This window comes from Brienomyrus brachyistius, unplaced genomic scaffold, assembly GCF_023856365.1.
Source record: "Brienomyrus brachyistius isolate T26 unplaced genomic scaffold, BBRACH_0.4 scaffold63, whole genome shotgun sequence".
NCBI classification, from domain to species: Eukaryota; Metazoa; Chordata; class Actinopteri; order Osteoglossiformes; family Mormyridae; genus Brienomyrus; species Brienomyrus brachyistius.
This window is the reverse complement of record NW_026042338.1, coordinates 1294468-1314112: the sequence shown is the minus strand read 5'-3', so window position 1 is coordinate 1314112 and position 19645 is coordinate 1294468. Positions and strand designations below refer to the sequence as shown.

At 46.1% G+C, this 19645-nt stretch overlaps 2 protein-coding genes across 9 annotated transcripts in view; one reads left to right on the top strand and one right to left on the bottom strand.

Annotated features, from left to right (window-relative positions):
- LOC125725260 (uncharacterized) overlaps positions 1–19645 on the top strand; it is a 202679-nt gene that overhangs the window by 89643 nt on the left and 93391 nt on the right. The gene's annotated exons all lie outside the window — the stretch shown is intronic.
- The window catches only part of LOC125725222 (NACHT, LRR and PYD domains-containing protein 3-like), a 53845-nt gene that overhangs the window by 22300 nt on the left and 11900 nt on the right, over positions 1–19645 (bottom strand). For all 8 annotated transcript variants that reach the window (XM_049001967.1, XM_049001965.1, XM_049001968.1 and 5 more), the window contains 3 exons: positions 19382–19610; positions 17350–19201; positions 244–417 (listed from right to left, as the gene is read on the bottom strand). In XM_049001967.1, the coding sequence (XP_048857924.1) occupies positions 244–417; positions 17350–19201; positions 19382–19610 (2255 nt within the window). The remainder of the gene's footprint in view (positions 1–243; positions 418–17349; positions 19202–19381; positions 19611–19645) is intronic.

The following is a 19645-nucleotide window of genomic DNA, read 5'->3' as shown; positions in this document are numbered from 1 at the left end:
AATACCCAGCAATACTGACCTCATTACCCCCAGTTTACAGTGTGGAATGCCCAGTAATACCTACCACAGTATCCCAGTTTACAGTGTGGAATACCCAGCAATACTTACTGCATTACCCCTAGTTTACAGTGTGGAATAGCCAGTAATACTGACCACATTACCCCCAGTTTACAGTGTGGAATACCCAGTAATACTGACCACATTAGCCCTAGTTTACAGTGTGGAATACCCAGTAATACTGACCTCAGTATCTCCAGTATGCAGTGTAAATCCTCCAGTGCAGCAGAGAGCAGCTTCACTCCTGAATCCTCCAGGTTATTGTCACTCAGGTCCAGCTCTCTCAGGGGGGAAGAGTTTGATCTTAGAGCTGAAGTCAGCACTTCACAGTGTTTATCTATGAGGTCACAGCTGTTCAGCCTGAAACAGAAAACACTTTAAGACACAGACATATACACATCCTACACATTAGTAAAATACAAAGCATTACAATAAGCATTTGTTTTCAGTATAATTAGCAGCACAGCTTACACTTCAAAATGAATTATAGTCTGCAGAGTGTTCTGTGCGTCCTGACAATCTGCTGCAGTCATATGATCATTAATTGTGAGTCAGTGCATCTTTGCTCAAAGCTACAGGTAAAAACATTAAGTACAAGCTACAGTCAAAAATCACAGAATATACAGGAATATATAGGAACACATCAACAGCAAGATGGACGTGAACCTCCCATAACAGTCAGGCCAGTGCTTCCAGTGTAGTCCTTAGCCATCTTTCTGCCAGGTGTCCCTACACTCGACACGTATCACTGAAAGGAGGAGATGTGAACATTCCCAGCAGCTAATGCAGCAGCAACTGGCACTTGGATTCCTGATCCCATGAGTAAAATCCTTTTTCTCCCTGTATTGTTATACCTGGGAACATGTCAAATCACCAATTACATCTGGGTGATATGACGATATTATCGGTAATGAGCGTAATCAGACAAGTATCCCGGTGCCGATATCTGACAGTGACTGACCGGCGATTATCGTCTCTGCTGGGGAAACGCGCTTAGGCTACATACAAAGGATTCATGATTTGCTTTCAGTTCAGCTTTCTAGCCTAATATTCTGAAGCACTTAAAAAGAAACATTACACAGGATTTCACAAGCATTGTTCCTTGCAGTAACCATGCGTTTGCCATTCTTGTAAGTTCAGTATTGTCACATCACCAACTCTTTGAGTCACCAGCCAGAATGTCAGCCATTCAAGTATAGCTTTCTGGTGGGAATTTTGAGCTTCTCAACTCTTTCTCTCTCTCTCTCTCTCTCTCAATCTTACCTATCTATCTGAATCAATCATCCATCCATCTATCTATTTTCCAAACCGCTTATTCTACTGGGTCATGGGGGGTCCGGAGCCTATCCCGGAAGCAATGGGCATGAGGCAGGGAACAACCCAGGATGGGGGGCCAGCCCATCGCAGGGCACACTCACACGCCAGTCACTCATGCATTCACTCCTACTGTACGGGCAATTTAGTAACTCCAATTAGTCTCAGCATGTCTTTGGGCTGTTGGGGGAAACTGGAGTACCCAGAGGAAACCCCACGACGACATGAGGAGAACATGCAAACTCCAGACACATGTGACTCGAACCCAGGTCCCAGAGGTATGAGGTAACAGTGCTAACCACTGCACCATCAAGCCGCCCCCTGAATCAATCAATCAATCCATCATTATTTATAAAGCGTGTTTTAACCAAAGCGTTTATAAAATGTTTTTCAAACATTTAAAAAGAAGAAAAAAATTATCAATTCAAATAAGCTCAGGATAAATGACAATAAGTGCAAAAGGAATAAAAATAGAGTAAAAATGTTTAAAAAAAATTAAATTAAAAAATCATCATAAAGGACTTTAAATACCCATGTCCTCTTTAAGGGCCCCTTCTTCATAGGAGCCTCTAGCCCCTACAGGTATGTCTTCTGGGGGGAGCGTCCCCCCCCCACACACACACACACACACACACACACACACAATAACTGATAATAATAAATGTGTAAAATAATAAAACTGATTATGATAGATTATTATATGCGGTGGTGAAAAGCTGCGTTTTCAGCTCAGTTTTGAAAGAACTGAGACATTCAGTAGCTCTCAGGTTTTCTGGGAGAGAGTTCCAGAGTTTGGGCCCATAGTGACTAAAAGCTGCCCCCTCCCTCCCCAGCCGGGTTTTAGGAATAATCAGTAAATTACTGCCGGATGATCTGACTGATCTGCCAGGGACGTTGTAGATGTGGTCCCTGTGACTAGTGCATGTTAACACTCTGGCAGCGGCATTCTGGGCCCGTTGTAGATGTGATCCCTGTGACTGGTGCGTGTTAACACTCCGCCAGCGGCATTCTGGGCCCGTTGTAGATGTGATCCCTGTGACTGGTGCGTGTTAACACTCCGGCAGCGGCATTCTGGGCCCGTTGTAGATGTGATCCCTGTGACTGGTGCGTGTTAACACTCCGCCAGCGGCATTCTGGGCCCGTTGTAGATGTGATCCCTGTGACTGGTGCATGTTAACACTCCGCCTGCGGCATTCTGGGCCCGTTGTAGATGTGATCCCTGTGACTGGTGCGTGTTAACACTCCTCCAGCGGCACTCTGGGCTCGTTGTAGATGTGATCCCTGTGACTGGTGCATGTTAACACTCCGCCAGCGGAATTCTGGGCCCGTTGTAGATGTGATCCCTGTGACTGGTGCGTATTAACACTCCGCCAGCGGCATTCTGGGGGCGTTGTAGATGTGATCCCTGTGACTGGTGCGTGTTAACACTCCGCCAGCGGCATTCTGGGGGCGTTGTAGATGTGATCCCTGTGACTGGTGCGTGTTAACACTCCGCCAGCGGCATTCTGGGGGCGTTGTAGATGTGATCCCTGTGACTGGTGCGTGTTAACACTCCGCCAGCGGCATTCTGGGGGCGTTGTAGATGTGATCCCTGTGACTGGTGCGTGTTAACACTCCGCCGGTGGCATTCTGGGGCAGTTGTAGATGGGATCCCAGTGACTGGTGCGTGTTAACACTCCGCCAGCGGAATACTGGGCCCGTTGTAGATGTGATCCCTGTGACTGGTGCATGTTAACACCCCGTCAGCGGCATTCTGGGCCCGTTGTAGATGTGATCCCTGTGACTGGTGCGTGTTAACACTCCACCAGCGGCATTCTGGGGGCGTTGTAGATGTGATCCCTGTGACTGGTGCGTGTTAACACTCCGCCAGCGGCATTCTGGGTCCGTTGTAGATGTGATCCCTCTGACTGGTGCGTGTTAACACACCGCCGGCGGCATTCTGGGGCCGTTGTAGATGTGATCGCTGTGACCGGTGCATGTTAACACTCCGCCAGCGGCATTCTGGACCCGTTGTAGATGTGATCCCTGTGACTGGTGCGTGTTAACACTCCGCCAGCGGCATTCTGGGGGCGTTGTAGATGTGATCCCTGTGACTGGTGCGTGTTAACACTCCGCCAGCGGCATTCTGGGGGCGTTGTAGATGTGATCCCTGTGACTGGTGCGTGTTAACACTCCGCCGGTGGAATTCTGGGGCCGTTGTAGATGGGATCCCAGTGACTGGTGCGTGTTAACACTCCGCCAGCGGAATTCTGGGCCCGTTGTAGATGTGATCCCTGTGACTGGTGCATGTTAACACCCCGTCAGCGGCATTCTGGGGCCGTTGTAGATGTGATCGCTGTGACCGGTGCGTGTTAACACTCCGCCAGCGGCATTCTAGGCCCGTTGTAGATGTGATCCCTGTGCCTGGTGCGTGTTAACACTCCGCCAGCGGCATTCTAGGCCCGTTGTAGATGTGATCCCTGTGCCTGGTGCGTGTTAACACTCCGCCAGCGGCATTCTAGGCCCGTTGTAGATGTGATCCCTGTGACTGGTGCGTATTAACACTCCGCCAGCGGCATTCTGGGCCCGTTGTAGATGTGATTCCTGTGACTGGTGCGTGTTAACACTCCGCCAGCGGCATTCTGAGCCCGTTGTAGATGTGATCCCAGTGACTGGTGCGTGTTAACACTCCGCCAGTGGCATTCTGAGCCCGTTGTAGATGTGATCCCTGTTACTGTTGCAAGCTAACACTCCGCCAGCGGCATTCTGGGCCCGTTGTAGATGTGATCCCTGTGACTGGTGCGTGTTAACACTCCGCCAGCGGCATTCTAGGCCCGTTGTAGATGTGATCCCTGTGACTGGTGCGTGTTAACACTCCGCCAGCGGCATTCTAGGCCCGTTGTAGATGTGATCCCTGTGACTGGTGCGTATTAACACTCCGCCAGCGGCATTCTGGGCCCGTTGTAGATGTGATTCCTGTGACTGGTGCGTGTTAACACTACGCCAGCGGCATTCTGGGCCCGTTGTAGATGTGATCCCAGTGACTGGTGCGTATTAACACTCCGCCAGCGGCATTCTGGGCCCGTTGTAGATGTGATTCCTGTGACTGGTGCGTGTTAACACTACGCCAGCGGCATTCTGGGCCCGTTGTAGATGTGATCCCTGTGACTGGTGCGTGTTAACACTACGCCAGCGGCATTCTAGGCCCGTTGTAGATGTGATCCCTGTGACTGGTGCGTATTAACACTCCGCCAGCGGCATTCTGGGCCCGTTGTAGATGTGATTCCTGTGACTGGTGCGTGTTAACACTACGCCAGCGGCATTCTGGGCCCGTTGTAGATGTGATCCCTGTGACTGGTGCGTGTTAACACTCCGCCAGCGGCATTCTGGGCCCGTTGTAGATGTGATCCCTGTGACTGGTGCGTGTTAACACTCCGCCAGCGGCATTCTGGGCCCGTTGTAGATGTGATCCCTGTGACTGGTGCGTGTTAACACTCCGCCAGCGGCATTCTGGGCCCGTTGTAGATGTGATCCCTGTGACTGGTGCGTGTTAACACTCCGCCAGCGGCATTCTGGGCCCGTTGTAGATGTGATCCCTGTGACTGGTGCGTGTTAACACTCCGCCAGCGGCATTCTGGGCCCGTTGTAGATGTGATTCCTGTGACTGGTGCGTATTAACACTCCGCCAGCGGCATTCTGGGCCCGTTGTAGATGTGATCCCTGTGACTGGTGCGTATTAACACTCCGCCAGCGGCATTCTGGGCCCGTTGTAGATGTGATCCCTGTGACTGGTGCGTGTTAACACTCCGCCAGCGGCATTCTGGGCCCGTTGTAGATGTGATCCCTGTGACTGGTGCGTATTAACACTCCGCCAGCGGCATTCTGGGCCCGTTGTAGATGTGATCCCTGTGACTGGTGCGTGTTAACACTCCGCCAGCGGCATTCTGGGCCCGTTGTAGATGTGATTCCTGTGACTGGTGCGTATTAACACTCCGCCAGCGGCATTCTGGGCCCGTTGTAGATGTGATTCCTGTGACTGGTGCGTGTTAACACTACGCCAGCGGCATTCTGGGCCCGTTGTAGATGTGATTCCTGTGACTGGTGCGTGTTAACACTACGCCAGCGGCATTCTGGGCCCGTTGTAGATGTGATCCCTGTGACTTGTGCGTGTTAACACTCCGCCAGCGGCATTCTGGGTCCGTTGTAGATGTGATCCCTGTTACTGTTGCAAGCTAACACTCCGCCAGCGGCATTCTGGGTCCGTTGTAGATGTGATCCCTGTTACTGTTGCAAGCTAACACTCCGCCAGTGGCATTCTGGGCCCGTTGTAGATGTGATCCCTGTGACTGGTGCGTGTTAACACTCCGCCAGCGGCATTCTGGGCCCGTTGTAGATGTGATCCCTGTGACTGGTGCGTGTTAACACTCCGCCAGCGGCATTCTGGGTCCGTTGTAGATCTGATCCCTGTGACTGGTGCGTGTTAACACTCCGCCAGCGGCATTCTGGGCCCGTTGTAGATGTGATCCCTGTGCCTGGTGCGTGTTAACACTCCTCCAGCGGCATTCTGGGTCCGTTGTAGATGTGATCCCTCTGACTGGTGCGTGTTAACACTCCGCCAGCGGCATTCTGGGTCCGTTGTAGATCTGATCCCTGTGACTGGTGCGTGTTAACACTCCGCCAGCGGCATTCTGGGCCCGTTGTAGATGTGATCCCTGTGACTGGTGCGTGTTAACACTCCGCCAGCGGCATTCTGGGCCCGTTGTAGATTTGATCCCTGTGACTGGTGCGTGTTAACATTCCGCCAGCGGCATTCTGGGTCCGTTGTAGATGTGATCCCTGTTACTGTTGCAAGCTAACACTCCGCCAGCGGCATTCTGGGCCCGTTGTAGATGTGATCCCTGTTACTGTTGCAAGCTAACACTCCGCCAGCGGCATTCTGGGCCCGTTGTAGATCTGATCCCTGTGACTGTTGCGTGTTAACACTCCGCCAGCGGCATTCTGGGTCCGTTGTACATGTGATCCCTGTTACTGTTGCAAGCTAACACTCCGCCAGCGGTATTCTGGGCCCGTTGTAGATGTGATCCCTGTGATTGGAGCATGTTAACAATCCGCCAGCGGCATTCTGGGCCCGTTGTAGATGTGATCCCTCTGATTGGAGCGTGTTAACACTCCGCCAGCGGCATTCTGGGCCCGTTGTAGATGTGATCCCTGTGCCTGGTGCGTGTTAACACTCCTCCAGCGGCATTCTGGGTCCGTTGTAGATGTGATCCCTCTGATTGGAGCGTGTTAACACTCCACCAGCGGCATTCTGGGCCCGTTGTAGATGTGATCCCTCTGATTGGAGCGTGTTAACACTCCGCCAGCGGCATTCTGGGCCCGTTGTAGATGTGATCCCTGTGCCTGGTGCGTGTTAACACTCCTCCAGCGGCATTCTGGGTCCGTTGTAGATGTGATCCCTCTGATTGGAGCGTGTTAACACTCCACCAGCGGCATTCTGGGCCCGTTGTAGATGTGATACCTGTGCCTGGTGCGTGTTAACACTCCTCCAGCGGCATCCCTGTGACTGTTGCAAGCTAACACTCCACCAGCGGCATTCTGAGTCTGTTGTAGATGTGAAATAGATTTCTTAGGCCGACCAGACAAGAGGGCATTACAGTAATCTATTCTACTCGAAACAAAAGCAGGTATTACTTTTCCCCAGCCAGCATATGACAGAAGACCCCATAACTCATCTGGAGGGACGAGCAAAACAAGCACTTACGAATTTTAATTTCTGTACAAAGTAAGAAAATTGCAGAGAGCCTTGATAACCCAGCTATGAATCCCTTCTTTGCAGATCCTTCCATTACGATCAAAACTTGTAAAGAATCATTAATAGCTTTTAAATGAACTCCGCCTGACTATTAATTAGTTTTAAAAGCTTGTCCGTTGTCCGTTCCCACCCCTGAGTTCGGCAAAATATATTATAGGTCACCCCCCCTATCAAGTTTCATAGTCAGGGAACCGACGTTACACCCCAACACAGTTGCGCATTCTGTTCACATCTTAAAAAAAGAAAATAATGATAAAATTAATGTAGAGCTATAACTATTGTCTGTGCATGATTCTGCAATTCATAGTCAATAGTTACATAGACAAATTTCATAGAGGTGTGCAGCCTTGTGAAGAAGATGTGTGTGTCAGTAACGCGCTCTGGCCCCATCCCTGCTAGACGTGCTGATGAAATATACAGCAGATTATCGTCGTTGCATCGCTGGCTGTCAGAATGGTGCCCGATAAATGCTGTGGGTTATACAGACAATTGGCAAAAGTTTGGGGGTAGGCCTGGGCTTTTGAAGAGGGACGGTATTCACCCCTCGTGGGCTGGTGCCGATCTCCTGTCCAAAAGCATAGCTCATAGTCTACAGGCAAATCGCTGACTAGCCAGAGCCAAGTCCAGGCGGCAGGCAAACCGGCATAACCGACCGCCTGCTAGTCGCTTAGAGTCGTCACCTAGGGTTCATGTTACTGGGACTGTGTCTGTTCCCCGCACTTTTAATCAAGGAGCTCAATTCCACCGTAGTGGATGTCATAATAACTTAATAATATTTAAACCAAATCCATTATTAGATAATAGGTGTAATGGAAGGCTAAAACTTGGACCTTTGAATGTAAGATCACTGGCTCCTAAGGTGCTACTAATAAATGAAATGATTACTGATTTTGCTATTAGTCTCCTCCTGCAAATCCTCTACTAGCCTCGTAGACCCAATTCCTACAAAATTCCTGAAGGAAATTCGACCACTGATTAGCACCATCCTGTTAAATGTGTTAGACTCGTCTCTTAGGCTTGGATATGATCCAAAACCTTTTAAATTAGCCATTAGACCAGTTGTAAAGAAACCTTTAAAATCTTGAACCTAGTGATTTAGGAAATTATAGGCCAATCTCCATTCATTCCAAAGATCCTGGAAAAGCTGTTGCTCGCCAGCTGTCTTCTTTACTACAGAAAAATAATGCTGATGAATTATATCAGTCTGGCTTTAGACCAAACCACAGCACAGAAACAGCTTCAGGCAAAGTAGTGAATGATTTACTTATGGCTTCTGACAGTGGCTGTATATCTGTGTTGGTATTACTAGACTTAACTGCAGCATTCGATACTGTGGACCATAATATCCTCTTGGAGCGGCTAGAATCTGTGGTTGGCATTAAGGAGACAGCCCTCTCTTGGTTTGGCTCCTATTTAACTGATCATTATCAGTTTGTCCACATTAACAATGAATCTTCCAAGATCACTAAAGTCAAATATGGTGTAGTATCACAGACGCACATACGACAGGGCTGAGATTCCAGGCTGCCTGAGACAAGGCCTAGTTTGGTATGAGAGGTACTCGCTGGCCTAGGCACAAAAGGGGGGTCAGTGACCCCACACACGCACACAGATACACACACACACAGATACACACAGATAACAAGGGAGGCCAGCATTCCATCTTTTATTGCCCAAAGATTTAGGGACCTACAGACAGCAGAGTGGACCTCAAGGATAGAGGCCCCTCAACTTGGCACGCAACCCCCTCCCCATACATCCTGCCTTACATACCACGCATTCACCCAACACCCTAAAGAAAGTTTCTATTGAAGGTTCAGCCTTTGTATTCCCTATATATTGATTTACTCATGACTACTAGTCTCGATACCCAGATAGGTTTTGTTTGTGTGAGTCCTCAGACAGTCTTAGTGTTTAGCTACCCCTGCATACATGCTCTCATGATTATCCCAGAGGAATCTTGAAAATTAAATAATGTAACCAGGTATCTTAGTGTGGCTCCTAACTATCAGAGGTTCTTTCTTTCTTTGTTTAACAACCCCCCCTTTCCCACATTCCTCTGTGGCCCTTATCTGATCTTTGTGGTCCGTTAGCACTTCTTTGTCCTCTACTGTTCTGCAGTAAAAGACTGAATTAATGTGTATATTATCGATTCTGGAGAGCAGATAATTGGGATAAGCCACACCGACCAAAATACGTTGTTCCCACATGTGCAATTTAAATTGGTATTATCACAAGCTAATGGTCACGCCTATCTAAGGGTAAGATGTGCTATTTAAATGTGAATATGTAATGTAATGTCCATACAAATGATCCAAAGTAGCAACCTCTGTTGATGTATTTGGATGCGATTTATTAACATGCATAATATCAGAAATAGTTAATCAATTAATACAGATGGTATGAGGTGTGACCCGCCAGGCTGTTATGGCATGTTTGGTGTTAATCTGATGGAAAATCACTCCTGATTCCAAATACGCTCAGTGGTTACTATGAAACTGTATGTATCAAAAGTTACAGCAGTTTAATGAAAATCATCGGTAAAGTGATACCAGTCTAGTCATAAATACCAAAAGGACTGAAAACCTGTCAACTAGATGATCAGCCATTGCTTCAGGTGTCGAATTCCTGGTCATCCCTATTCATGAACATTAGACCATAAAACATGGCACCTCAGAACAAAGCAGGGGGAAGAAGAGAGAGGAGCAGAGGAGAACATCAGCCCCACAGAGGGAGGAGAAGAGAAGCCCCGGGAGAAGATCAGCCTATGAGAAGCCCTCCTGAAGCCTGCCGGTGAAGGCCTGCTACCCAACAGAGAACTGCAACCAAGACAGAGCCTTTCACCTTAAAGCTTCACAAGGAGAGAGAATCCAAGGGGCTCCACTCCAACAACCGCTCCAGACGCCGCGCCTCCTTGGGTGCTACCATTCCCTCAGCTCATCACCTCTGCAACCTACTGCCAAGACCCCCTCCACTCTGCCAACAAGTAAACCAGCTTCCTTTCATTCTAACAACCTAAGCTGTTCTGTTAGCCTGCTTTATGACTTTAGGGTCGTGTTTCCACAAACTGTGCTTGCTTTACAGAACAGTATTTCCCTTTTAAGGTAACCCATTTTAAATCTGATCACTGCATTTTCATGTTACATTCTGTTTGGTTCTATTCCGTTATTTTGTGTTTGTTGTTTATGTTAAGTGTAATGTCAAACTCGCCTGAAATATCACGAGACTCTCTCTCATTGGCCGTGAGGGGAGCTTCGCTACCGATCGTTTACATTACCTGGTGATGCAGCTCGCTGGACGAGCCTTCTAACCCAGGTTATTAAGCGATACTGGTAACTAGTGAATCCCATATACAGATGTAGCCGCTTGAATTTTACCCAGTTTCCATGATGGGACCTTGGCTGGTCCTTGGCTGTAATGAGATTCCCCACAATGATGTAATGAACAAGTGGGCCGGCATGATCCGCCCCTTACCACTCTGTGTGTAAAGTACTTCCAATGATTTATCCATCCACCAGGGGGAGCAGTGATTATGAAAGCTGAAGTGACTTACCTGAAATCAGGTAGAACACCTGATTTCAGGTATCTTACCTTCATTACAAAAAAATGAAAATCTAAGCAAGTTTAATTTTCTTATATTTAGATAAAATTCCAATTTCATTAATAAACTGACTACACTGCAATTAATGGCCTGTGAGATTTAAGAAATTGTTTCTGTTGTGAGGCAAAGATGGCCTAAAACTAGCAATATGTTTTTTTAGTCAGTTTACTGATGAAATTAGAATTTTGTATTTTATTTCACCTTTTGGAGATGAGGTGGACCCATGATGTGTGCAGTATAATAATTACAGACCTAAACAAAGTAATAAGATTGATATTGTCAAGCAATGAGGGACAGTGTGGTATATGAAAATTAATCAGATTTGAAGCCCATTGAGCTTGTTTGGCACATGATGAAATACGTCATCTGCAAGGAGGCCAAGCCAGATACAAAGCAGCAGCGTGTCCAAGCAATAGAGTTATTTTGGGAGAGGAGAGTGACCCAAGATGTGTGTAACAGACTAATCACAGGCCTAAACAAAGTAATATGGTTGATTGTGGAGAATAAAGGTGGACAGAGTGGAAAATGAAAAATGAAAAAAACATATGGTTCTGTACTGTGCTTGAATAAAACAGACACATTCCTTAGTGTGTTCTGTCTTTCTGTCTGGCTAACAGTCTGAAAGGCTGCTGATGGCTGCATATTCACGGGGTGGGGGTGGGGGGCAGTCACAATGACGTGTGAATGTGTCATTAACTTCTCTGCTTGGCCACAATGAAAAGAGATATGTTTGCAGGGGATCAAGGTGAGGTTGCTTTCTTAACCTAAGAACACTGAACCAATGGTCAAGCAGGGTGGTGGAACAGTAGTATCATGCTGTTTTGCTGACAGCACTTTACATCACTACATTGCACAAAGAGGATGGAATGATAAAGTAGCACTGGATAGATAGATTGGGATTTTGGTCATAGTACCAGACACAAAAAGAGGAACATAAAAGAAACATAGCATAATAAGTATTTACTGTAACCCTTTGGAGTCTGAGGCCTCTCACCTACTTTCAAAGTAGTCTGACATGCCTTAACGTTTTACAGTTTTTCTGAATTGCTAAAACATTTCCTAAAATCTCCTGTCCTTTAATCAATCCACTAAGCACAAACCCTAAAATTTTAGCTAAACTCACAAAGAAATGAAAACACTACCACTCAAAATAGTTGTTGGCATGCAAAGTAGAAACTGTAAGACTATAATAAAAAAAAAGTATGGTCGTCTACCAAAAACATTTATATACTGTACAGTTGTGTTGGAGTTAGACTCCACCGAGTCCGTTGATGAGAAAAAGATGCACTCTGGAGGCGAAGGATAGTTGCACGTCAGCTCTCTTTATTTGTTGTACAGATCGATCCGGGAGCCACTCTCAGATGCACAAAAGTATACACCAAGGGAAGCTCTCTCTCTATGGTCAGTGTCTGTTTTTATAACCCAAACAGGGCATCTGCCCTCCTTGTTGGTACCGTTCCAGTTGACGTAACATACAACTGTTGTTTTGAGAATTCTGCCGTTAGTCCCCACTCCCTCTTGTTATGCTGGAATTCCGCAGCATCAGCTTAATGTCACCCTGACCCTATCCGTGTACCTTCGGCTTTTCGAAATTTACTGGCATTACGAGGCGGCCCAGCGCCCCCCCCCCCCCCCCCCTCTATTTCCTGCCTATGTTCCAGTTTGTTCCCATTTCTCAGGCTGAAAAAGTTTAGCACAGGGCCTAGCTGCCTTCAGTTGTTACTTATTAGTTATCAGTCATGTTTGCCGTATTCAGTTCTCCAGAAAAGTTACTGTAAAGAACAAAACCAAAAAATAAACAAATGAGAGGCGTATTACAGTAAAATGTTGTGAAACTGCCAAGCCAGATTCACGGAAAGAAAGAATCCTCTTTGTGACCCATTTGTACCTTGACGTCGAAATTCAGCTCCTATTCACCTGGTGAAATCAGGTGAGATACCTGAAATCAGGTATTGTAACTCCACTGCACAAAATGAAAATCTAAGCAAGAATAATTTTCTTATATTTAGACAAAATCCCAAAGATGGCTTAAAACTAGTAAAATAATCTGCCAGTGCAATAAGATAGTTATATTTGGTAAGATTTTCTAAAGGAAGACAATATGCCTACATGCAAGAACATTATTAGATAAGATAATTTCTCCTCAGTGGCACCTCAGCCGTTCCATGATTTTGTTAAATTTCACCAACAGCTCAATTAAATAATTAAATATATTGGTTTAAAAAGTCAGTGACAGACTGACTAGCTGTATGAGGTCTGCTAGTGGCCAAGTCAAAAAATACATGGCTGCAGTGGACGGTTGCTGCAAATACCAGGATGATTTTAGCAGAGGTTCTGAAATGGCGAAGCTGACACACTTTGACAGGCATCATATCATAGTTTTACACCAACAGGAGGATAATCTAAACATCATTTTCTTTGCCTGTCTAAAACTTTTGCACAGTACTGTATATGGCAGGCTTTTGTGAAGGTTTCCATGTCACAAACATAGGTTTGGGCTGCCTTGGATTTGAGCTAGCAGTCTGAGTAAATGCAAATGTGCCAGGGTTCACAGTGTGTTTGCACCAACAGAGGCAGGAGGACAATGGAGCTGAAGGCCTGTGCAAATTTGTGCAGCCTTGGTTCTAGTTCAACATAAACTTTTCAAAAACCTATTTTCAGTGGTGCTGAGAAATTGTAAAAAAAAATCACATTATAAACATTTCTAGCCAAGACGTTTGAGCTCTGAAGCTTATAGACATAGGGGCTGGCTACACAAAGGTGAATGAGACATTCAAAGAATTGTGTGAGGTTTGATTACTAAAGTGTTACAACTTTGAAGTGACTTTGGAGTCACCAGACCTTTGCATACTGTCAATGGCCCATCAGTCTGGAATGTCTGTCACTGCTCCTCACACCAATCAGTTTGGAAAGGCAGTGTGAATTTTACAGTTTTTTTCAATTGCTAAGACAGATTCTGGTTGATACCTGTTGTATGTAAACTTGTGACCACAACTAAAATGTGTTTTTGTAAAGAAAGCACCATCTCATGGTAACACCCTGCAAGTGAATAAATGGGCGGGTTTAGACAAGAATTTAGGCTCACCCTCAGAAGGAGGGGGGTCAGTCCCTTTGGCTGGCTTTTGGCAGGCAGCCGGCTGGGAGGGGAAAATTCAAGCGGGTACATCTGTCTCACAAGTCTCACATTAACCGACTCATGGGGATTCGCAATTGAGTTTGGAGGAACCAACCATTCGGCATAACAATTAGGTAATAAACATCATTAAATAATAATTAATTAAAATGGTAATTAATTTCAAAACATATTAGTGGAGATATTAAAATTTACCTGAGCTAAATATTCCTACAATGGTGTCCCACAGGGATCAGTGCTGGGCCCGCTACTGTACACTGTATATATTGGTCACATTATCAGAAATCATGGTATTGGGTTTCATTGTTTTACTGATGATACACAGTTATATATATCTGTTAAGCCGGATGATGCATCACAGCTCTCGGTTAGAAGACTGTCGACTAGATATCCGGTGCTGGATGGCAAATAATTTCTTTGTGTTAAACACAGAAAAACAGAAGTACTGTTAACTGGTCCGAAGGCGACTCGAAATAAGTTTGACAACCTCAACCTTGGTGGTCTTCCTACCCAACCTAACACAGTGGTCAGAGATCTTGGTCTTCTGGTTGATTCAGATTTATGTTTCGATGCTCACATAAAAAGCATCACTAAAGCTGTGTTCTATCATGTACGGAACCTCGCCAAGCTTCGGAAGATGCTCTCCTGTCATGAAGCGGAAACACTAACACCTTTATAACTTCCAGGCAGGATACTGTAATGCCTTCCTTTCTGGGTGCCCATCTGGATCCTCACATAAACTTCAGCTGGTACAAAATGCAGCAGCCAGAGTTCTTACAAACACTAATAAATGTGATTATATTAGCCCTGTTCTATGCTCCCTTCATTGGCTTCCAGTTAAGTCTCGGATTAACTACAAAATACTGCTATTGACTTATAAAACACTGAATGGCTTTGCACCAGAATACCTTAGTAACCTGCTGGCCTTATACAACCCTCCTCACTTTCTTCGATCTCAAGGAGCAGGATATCTGTTAGTACCCAGGGTAGAAAGAGCTACGGCAGGCTGCAGAGCTTTCTCTTATAGAGCTCTTCAGCTGGGGAATGGTTTTCCAGTGGATGAGCGGGATTCAGGCTGACTCTCAATATTCAAGTCTAGACTAAAATCACACCTGTTTAGTTTAGCTTATAGGGACACTAGTTCTAGCTCTAGCTACAGTAACTGCTCTCTCCCAGTCAGACCTATAGTGTGAGGTGTAGAGCTGGGTGGGTATCGGTGCCATTGGCTTTGGATAAACTGAACTGTCAGTCTGTCACTTTAGCTTCACACCCCCTTGTGGAATTGGAGTGCTGACATTCAGGGACTCCCAATGCCTGCATTCCCACCTGCCTCTCCCTCCTACTTATGTTGCCATAGCCATATCTGCTGGAGCTTACATACTGCACTCACCTAACTGTTTGCACTGCCTCTAGTCTCCCCTACTTTGGCTAACTGCACATTTTATTTCCCCTACTCCCCCTGGGCTGTGCTGCCTGGAGACCCCAAATTTTCAAGATGTCCTGCCTACCCTGCTGCCTGCGACATCTCCACTACCTGTGACGTCCTTCTGGCCTGCTGCTGCCCCCTGGAGGATGGGATCCCCTTTGAGTCTGGTTAGGGTTATGGCTTCCTCTGCTGCCCCCTGGAGGATGGGCTCCCCCTTTGTATCTGGTTAGGGTTAGGGCTTCCTCTGCTGCCCCCTGGAGGATGGGCTCCCCCTTTGACTATGATTCCTCCCAAGGATTCTTCCGTCTAGGGAGTTTTTCCTTGTCACTGTCCCCTCTGACTTGCTCACTGGGGGCTTTGGGCAGGGATGCTGTAAAGTGCTTTGAGATGATGTAATGTTGTGAAAACACACTATACAAATAAAACTGAACTGAACTGAAATTGCATTCAGTGTTTTGGAGGGGGGGGGGTGCTCAAAATGATTATTAATTTAGATATTTTTTAAACTAAATGACACATACACATTTTTTTTACTTATCACCCAGCCCTAATCAACAATACACTAATCGGAGAGCTATCAGTCCTGTGAAATAGGGTTTTAGGAAAATTGTTTGTTTGAATGATTTATGAATAATGATTCATCCCCATGGGGAAATTATCTTTTTGCCCCTCCCATCTTGCTCTCCAAGAGACACGCGACACATATACAGGTGAGAGGAAGTTTGGGGGTCGCAGCGCAGGATCAGTCAGCATCCAGCACCCCTGCACCTCAAGAGCTTAGCGATGACATCACTCTGCCGGCCAGGAGATCTGAGCCAGCTCATGGACACAGAGTCCGAACCCAAAGAGTCACACACCACACGCAGTATTTACAGAAATGCTTCCTACAGCATCCAGAACTGAAACAAATATGAGTGGTTTTCCCACTATTAATGAAAACTGGACCATTCTGTATGATGCTGTATCTTTGGTTATTTGTTACACAAAGGATGGTCGTGGAAATCTTGTCTTTTTGTTTTTACTACATCACTACCTTCAGTTAATATAAACTAGATTAAAATGGAACCTTGTTGATAAAAGAGGGGAAATAAATTACATATATACATTCATTCATCCATTTTCCAAACCGCTTATCCTACTGGGTCGCGGGGGGTCCGGAGCCTATCCCAGAAGCAATAGGTACGAGGCAGGGAACAACCCAGGATGGGGGGGCCAGTCCATCGCAGGGCACACTCACACACCATTCACCCACACACCTACGGGCAATTTAGTAGCTCCAATTAGCCTCAGCATGTTTTTGGACTTAGTAACTCCAATTGAATTTAGTAACTCCAATTAGTCTCAGCATGTTTTTGGACTGTGGGGGGAAACTGGAGTACCCGGAGGAAACCCCACGATGACAGGGGGAGAACATGCAAACTCCGCACACATGTGACCCAGGTGGAGACTCGAACCAGGGTCCCAGAGGTGTGAGGCAACAGAGCTAACCACTGCACCATCATGCTGCCCCTACATATATACATATTCATTTTATATTTTAAACAATGTATATTTATTTCTGCTGGACTAGATGTGTCGTCACATCCTCAGCCAGGTGCAACTGAGGCCAGCAGAGGGCGCCAGTGAGCAGCCAGAGACAGCAGTCATACAGAAGCTCCCAGCTCTGGGCTCCATCACATGAACACGCCTGCTGACAATAACACTCACATACCACTGATACACCCTGTGGATAAAGAGCCCTCACTGTTTCTATAGCAGGTTAGGATGCTGTGCCTGTGATCAGAAGGCAGACTGGATGGGAATGGAAACGTAGTAACAAACAAAAAGTGACATCACTACCTTCAGTCATTATAAAGTCTGTGGTCAAGATTAGCTACTGCTATACAAACAGCTATAGCTGTGATTATCAAAATAAAACCCACCTATTAATCCATGAGGAGAAATATATAATATATATTACACATTTCAAACAATATTCATGTATTACTGCCAGACCAGACATGATTTCCCATCCCCACGTCACTTACAGAGCCGTCCTGGAGTTCTTGACCACAGGCAGCAGCCTGCAGTGCTGTTTATCCGATCTGATGTATTTCTTCAGGTCAAACACATCCAGCTCCTCATCTGACATCAGCATCACAAAGGCCAGAGCTGAGTACTGTGCAGGTGAGAGGTCATTTGCTGAAATGTTTCCTGAATTCAGGTATCTTTGTACTTCCTCTACTAGAGAATTGTCACCCAGTTCAGTCAGACAGTGGAACAGGTTGATGGTCCTTTCTGGAGATAAATTCTCCTGTATTTTCTCCTTGATGTATTGGGGTACTATGATGGACTGGCCCCCCGTCCTGGGTTGTTCCCTGCCTTGTGCCCATTGCTTCCGGAATAGGCTCCAGACTCCCCGCAACCCTGACGGATAAGCGGTTTGGCAAATGGATGGATGGATGTATTGGACTGTTTCCATAATGGTATGTGAGCTGGTTTCTGTCGGCCCCAGTAGTTTTTGTAACAGAGTCTTACTGGAGTCTGTTGAGAGGCCCAGGAGGAAGCGGAGGTAGAGGTCCAAGTGTCCATTCTTGCTCTCTAATGCCTGATCCACTGCAGTCTTCAGCAGGTCAGTTGATGAGTTTGACAGAAACACATATAAAGCAGCGAGATACTCCTGGATGCTCAGATGCACAAAGCAGTACACCTTCTCCTGGTACAACCCATACTCCTCTTTAAAGACTTCTGTGCAGACTCCAGAGTAAACTGAAGTTTCAGCGACATCAATGTCATTCTCTGTCAGATCTTGCTCATAAAATATGAGATGGCCTTTCTCAAGGTTGTCAAAAGCAAGTTTACCAAGTTTTAAAAGGAATTGCTTGCTGTTTTGCTTAAGCTTAGTTTCATGTTTTTTCATATTCTTGTCATTTTTTAAACTTGTCTGAAAGATCAGGAAGTGTGTGTACATTTCAGTCAGAGTCCTTGGAATTTCTCCCCTGTCATTCTCAGTAAAAAGCCTCTTAAGCACAGTGGCTGAAATCCAGCAGAACACAGGTATGTGGCACATGGTGAAGAGGCTCCTTGATGATTTCACATGTGTGATAATCCTGCTGGCCAGGCTCTGATCATTAAATCTCTTCTTGAAATACTCCTCCTTCTGGGCATCACTGAACCCTCGTATCTCTGTCACCTGGTGGACACACTTAGCAGGTATCTGATTGGCTGCTGCTGGCCGGGAGGTTATCCAGAGGAGAGCGGATGGCAGCAGATTCCCCTTGATGAGGTTAGTCAACAGCCCATCCAGTGATGTTTTCTTTGTTACATCAAACCAGCTCTCATTGTTGTGAAAATCCAGAGGAAGGCGACACTCATCCAGGCCATCAAAGATGAACAAGACTTTGTACCTAAACAGCTCAGTGGATTGAAATAATTTCAGTTCTGGGACAAAGTGGTGAAGCAGTTCAATCAGACTGTATTCACCCTTAATCAAATTCAGGTCCCGGAAAGGAAGAGCAAATATGAAGTGAACATCCTGGTTTGCTTTTCCTTCTGCCCATTCGAGAATAAATTTCTGCACAGAGACTGTTTTCCCGATACCTGCCACCCCTTTAGTGAGTACAGTTCTGATAGGTGTCTCACGCCCACATAAGGGTTTAAATATATCATTGCACTTGACTGTAGTATCTTCTGTTCGCCTTTTCTTGGATGCTGTTTCAATCTGTCTCACTTCATGTTCCTCATTGACTGCTCCAGTCCCACCTTCAGTTATGTAGAGTTCTGTGTAAATCTCCCTGAGAAGTATTGGCTGTCCTTCCTTAGCTTTCCCTTCAAATACACACTCAAATTGCTTCGTCAAGTTGCATTTGATTCTGCGCTGACATTGCGACAGAAGATGCCCTGAAATTAAATTAAAGTAACGTAAATGCACAGAGTTTTCAAAAAACACATTTTTTACTCAGATAAGCGAAACTAAATAAAATGAGGTTAAATGATAAACTGAAGTTTATTGCATGTTTTTATTATAGACTATTTTTCTGTGGCAAAACAAACACACACAGAATGAGATACAGCTCTTACTCTTGTCCAGCAGGTCAGCAAGATCATTTTGCTTCATGGTCCTCAGGATGTACAGTGTGATCTTCAGAGCTCCCTCTCTACCACAGGTCTTCTGCATCTGACCATCACAGTCCAGGTCATTGTCCTCCTCCAGCTGAGGCCCAGAGGATTCTGGGTAATTCTGATCTAGGTACCTCATGATCTTCTTCAGCTCATCCTTCAGGAACTTCACAGCATTTTCCTCTACTGACTAAAATCCACAGTCACAGTTAACTACTGCTCGTT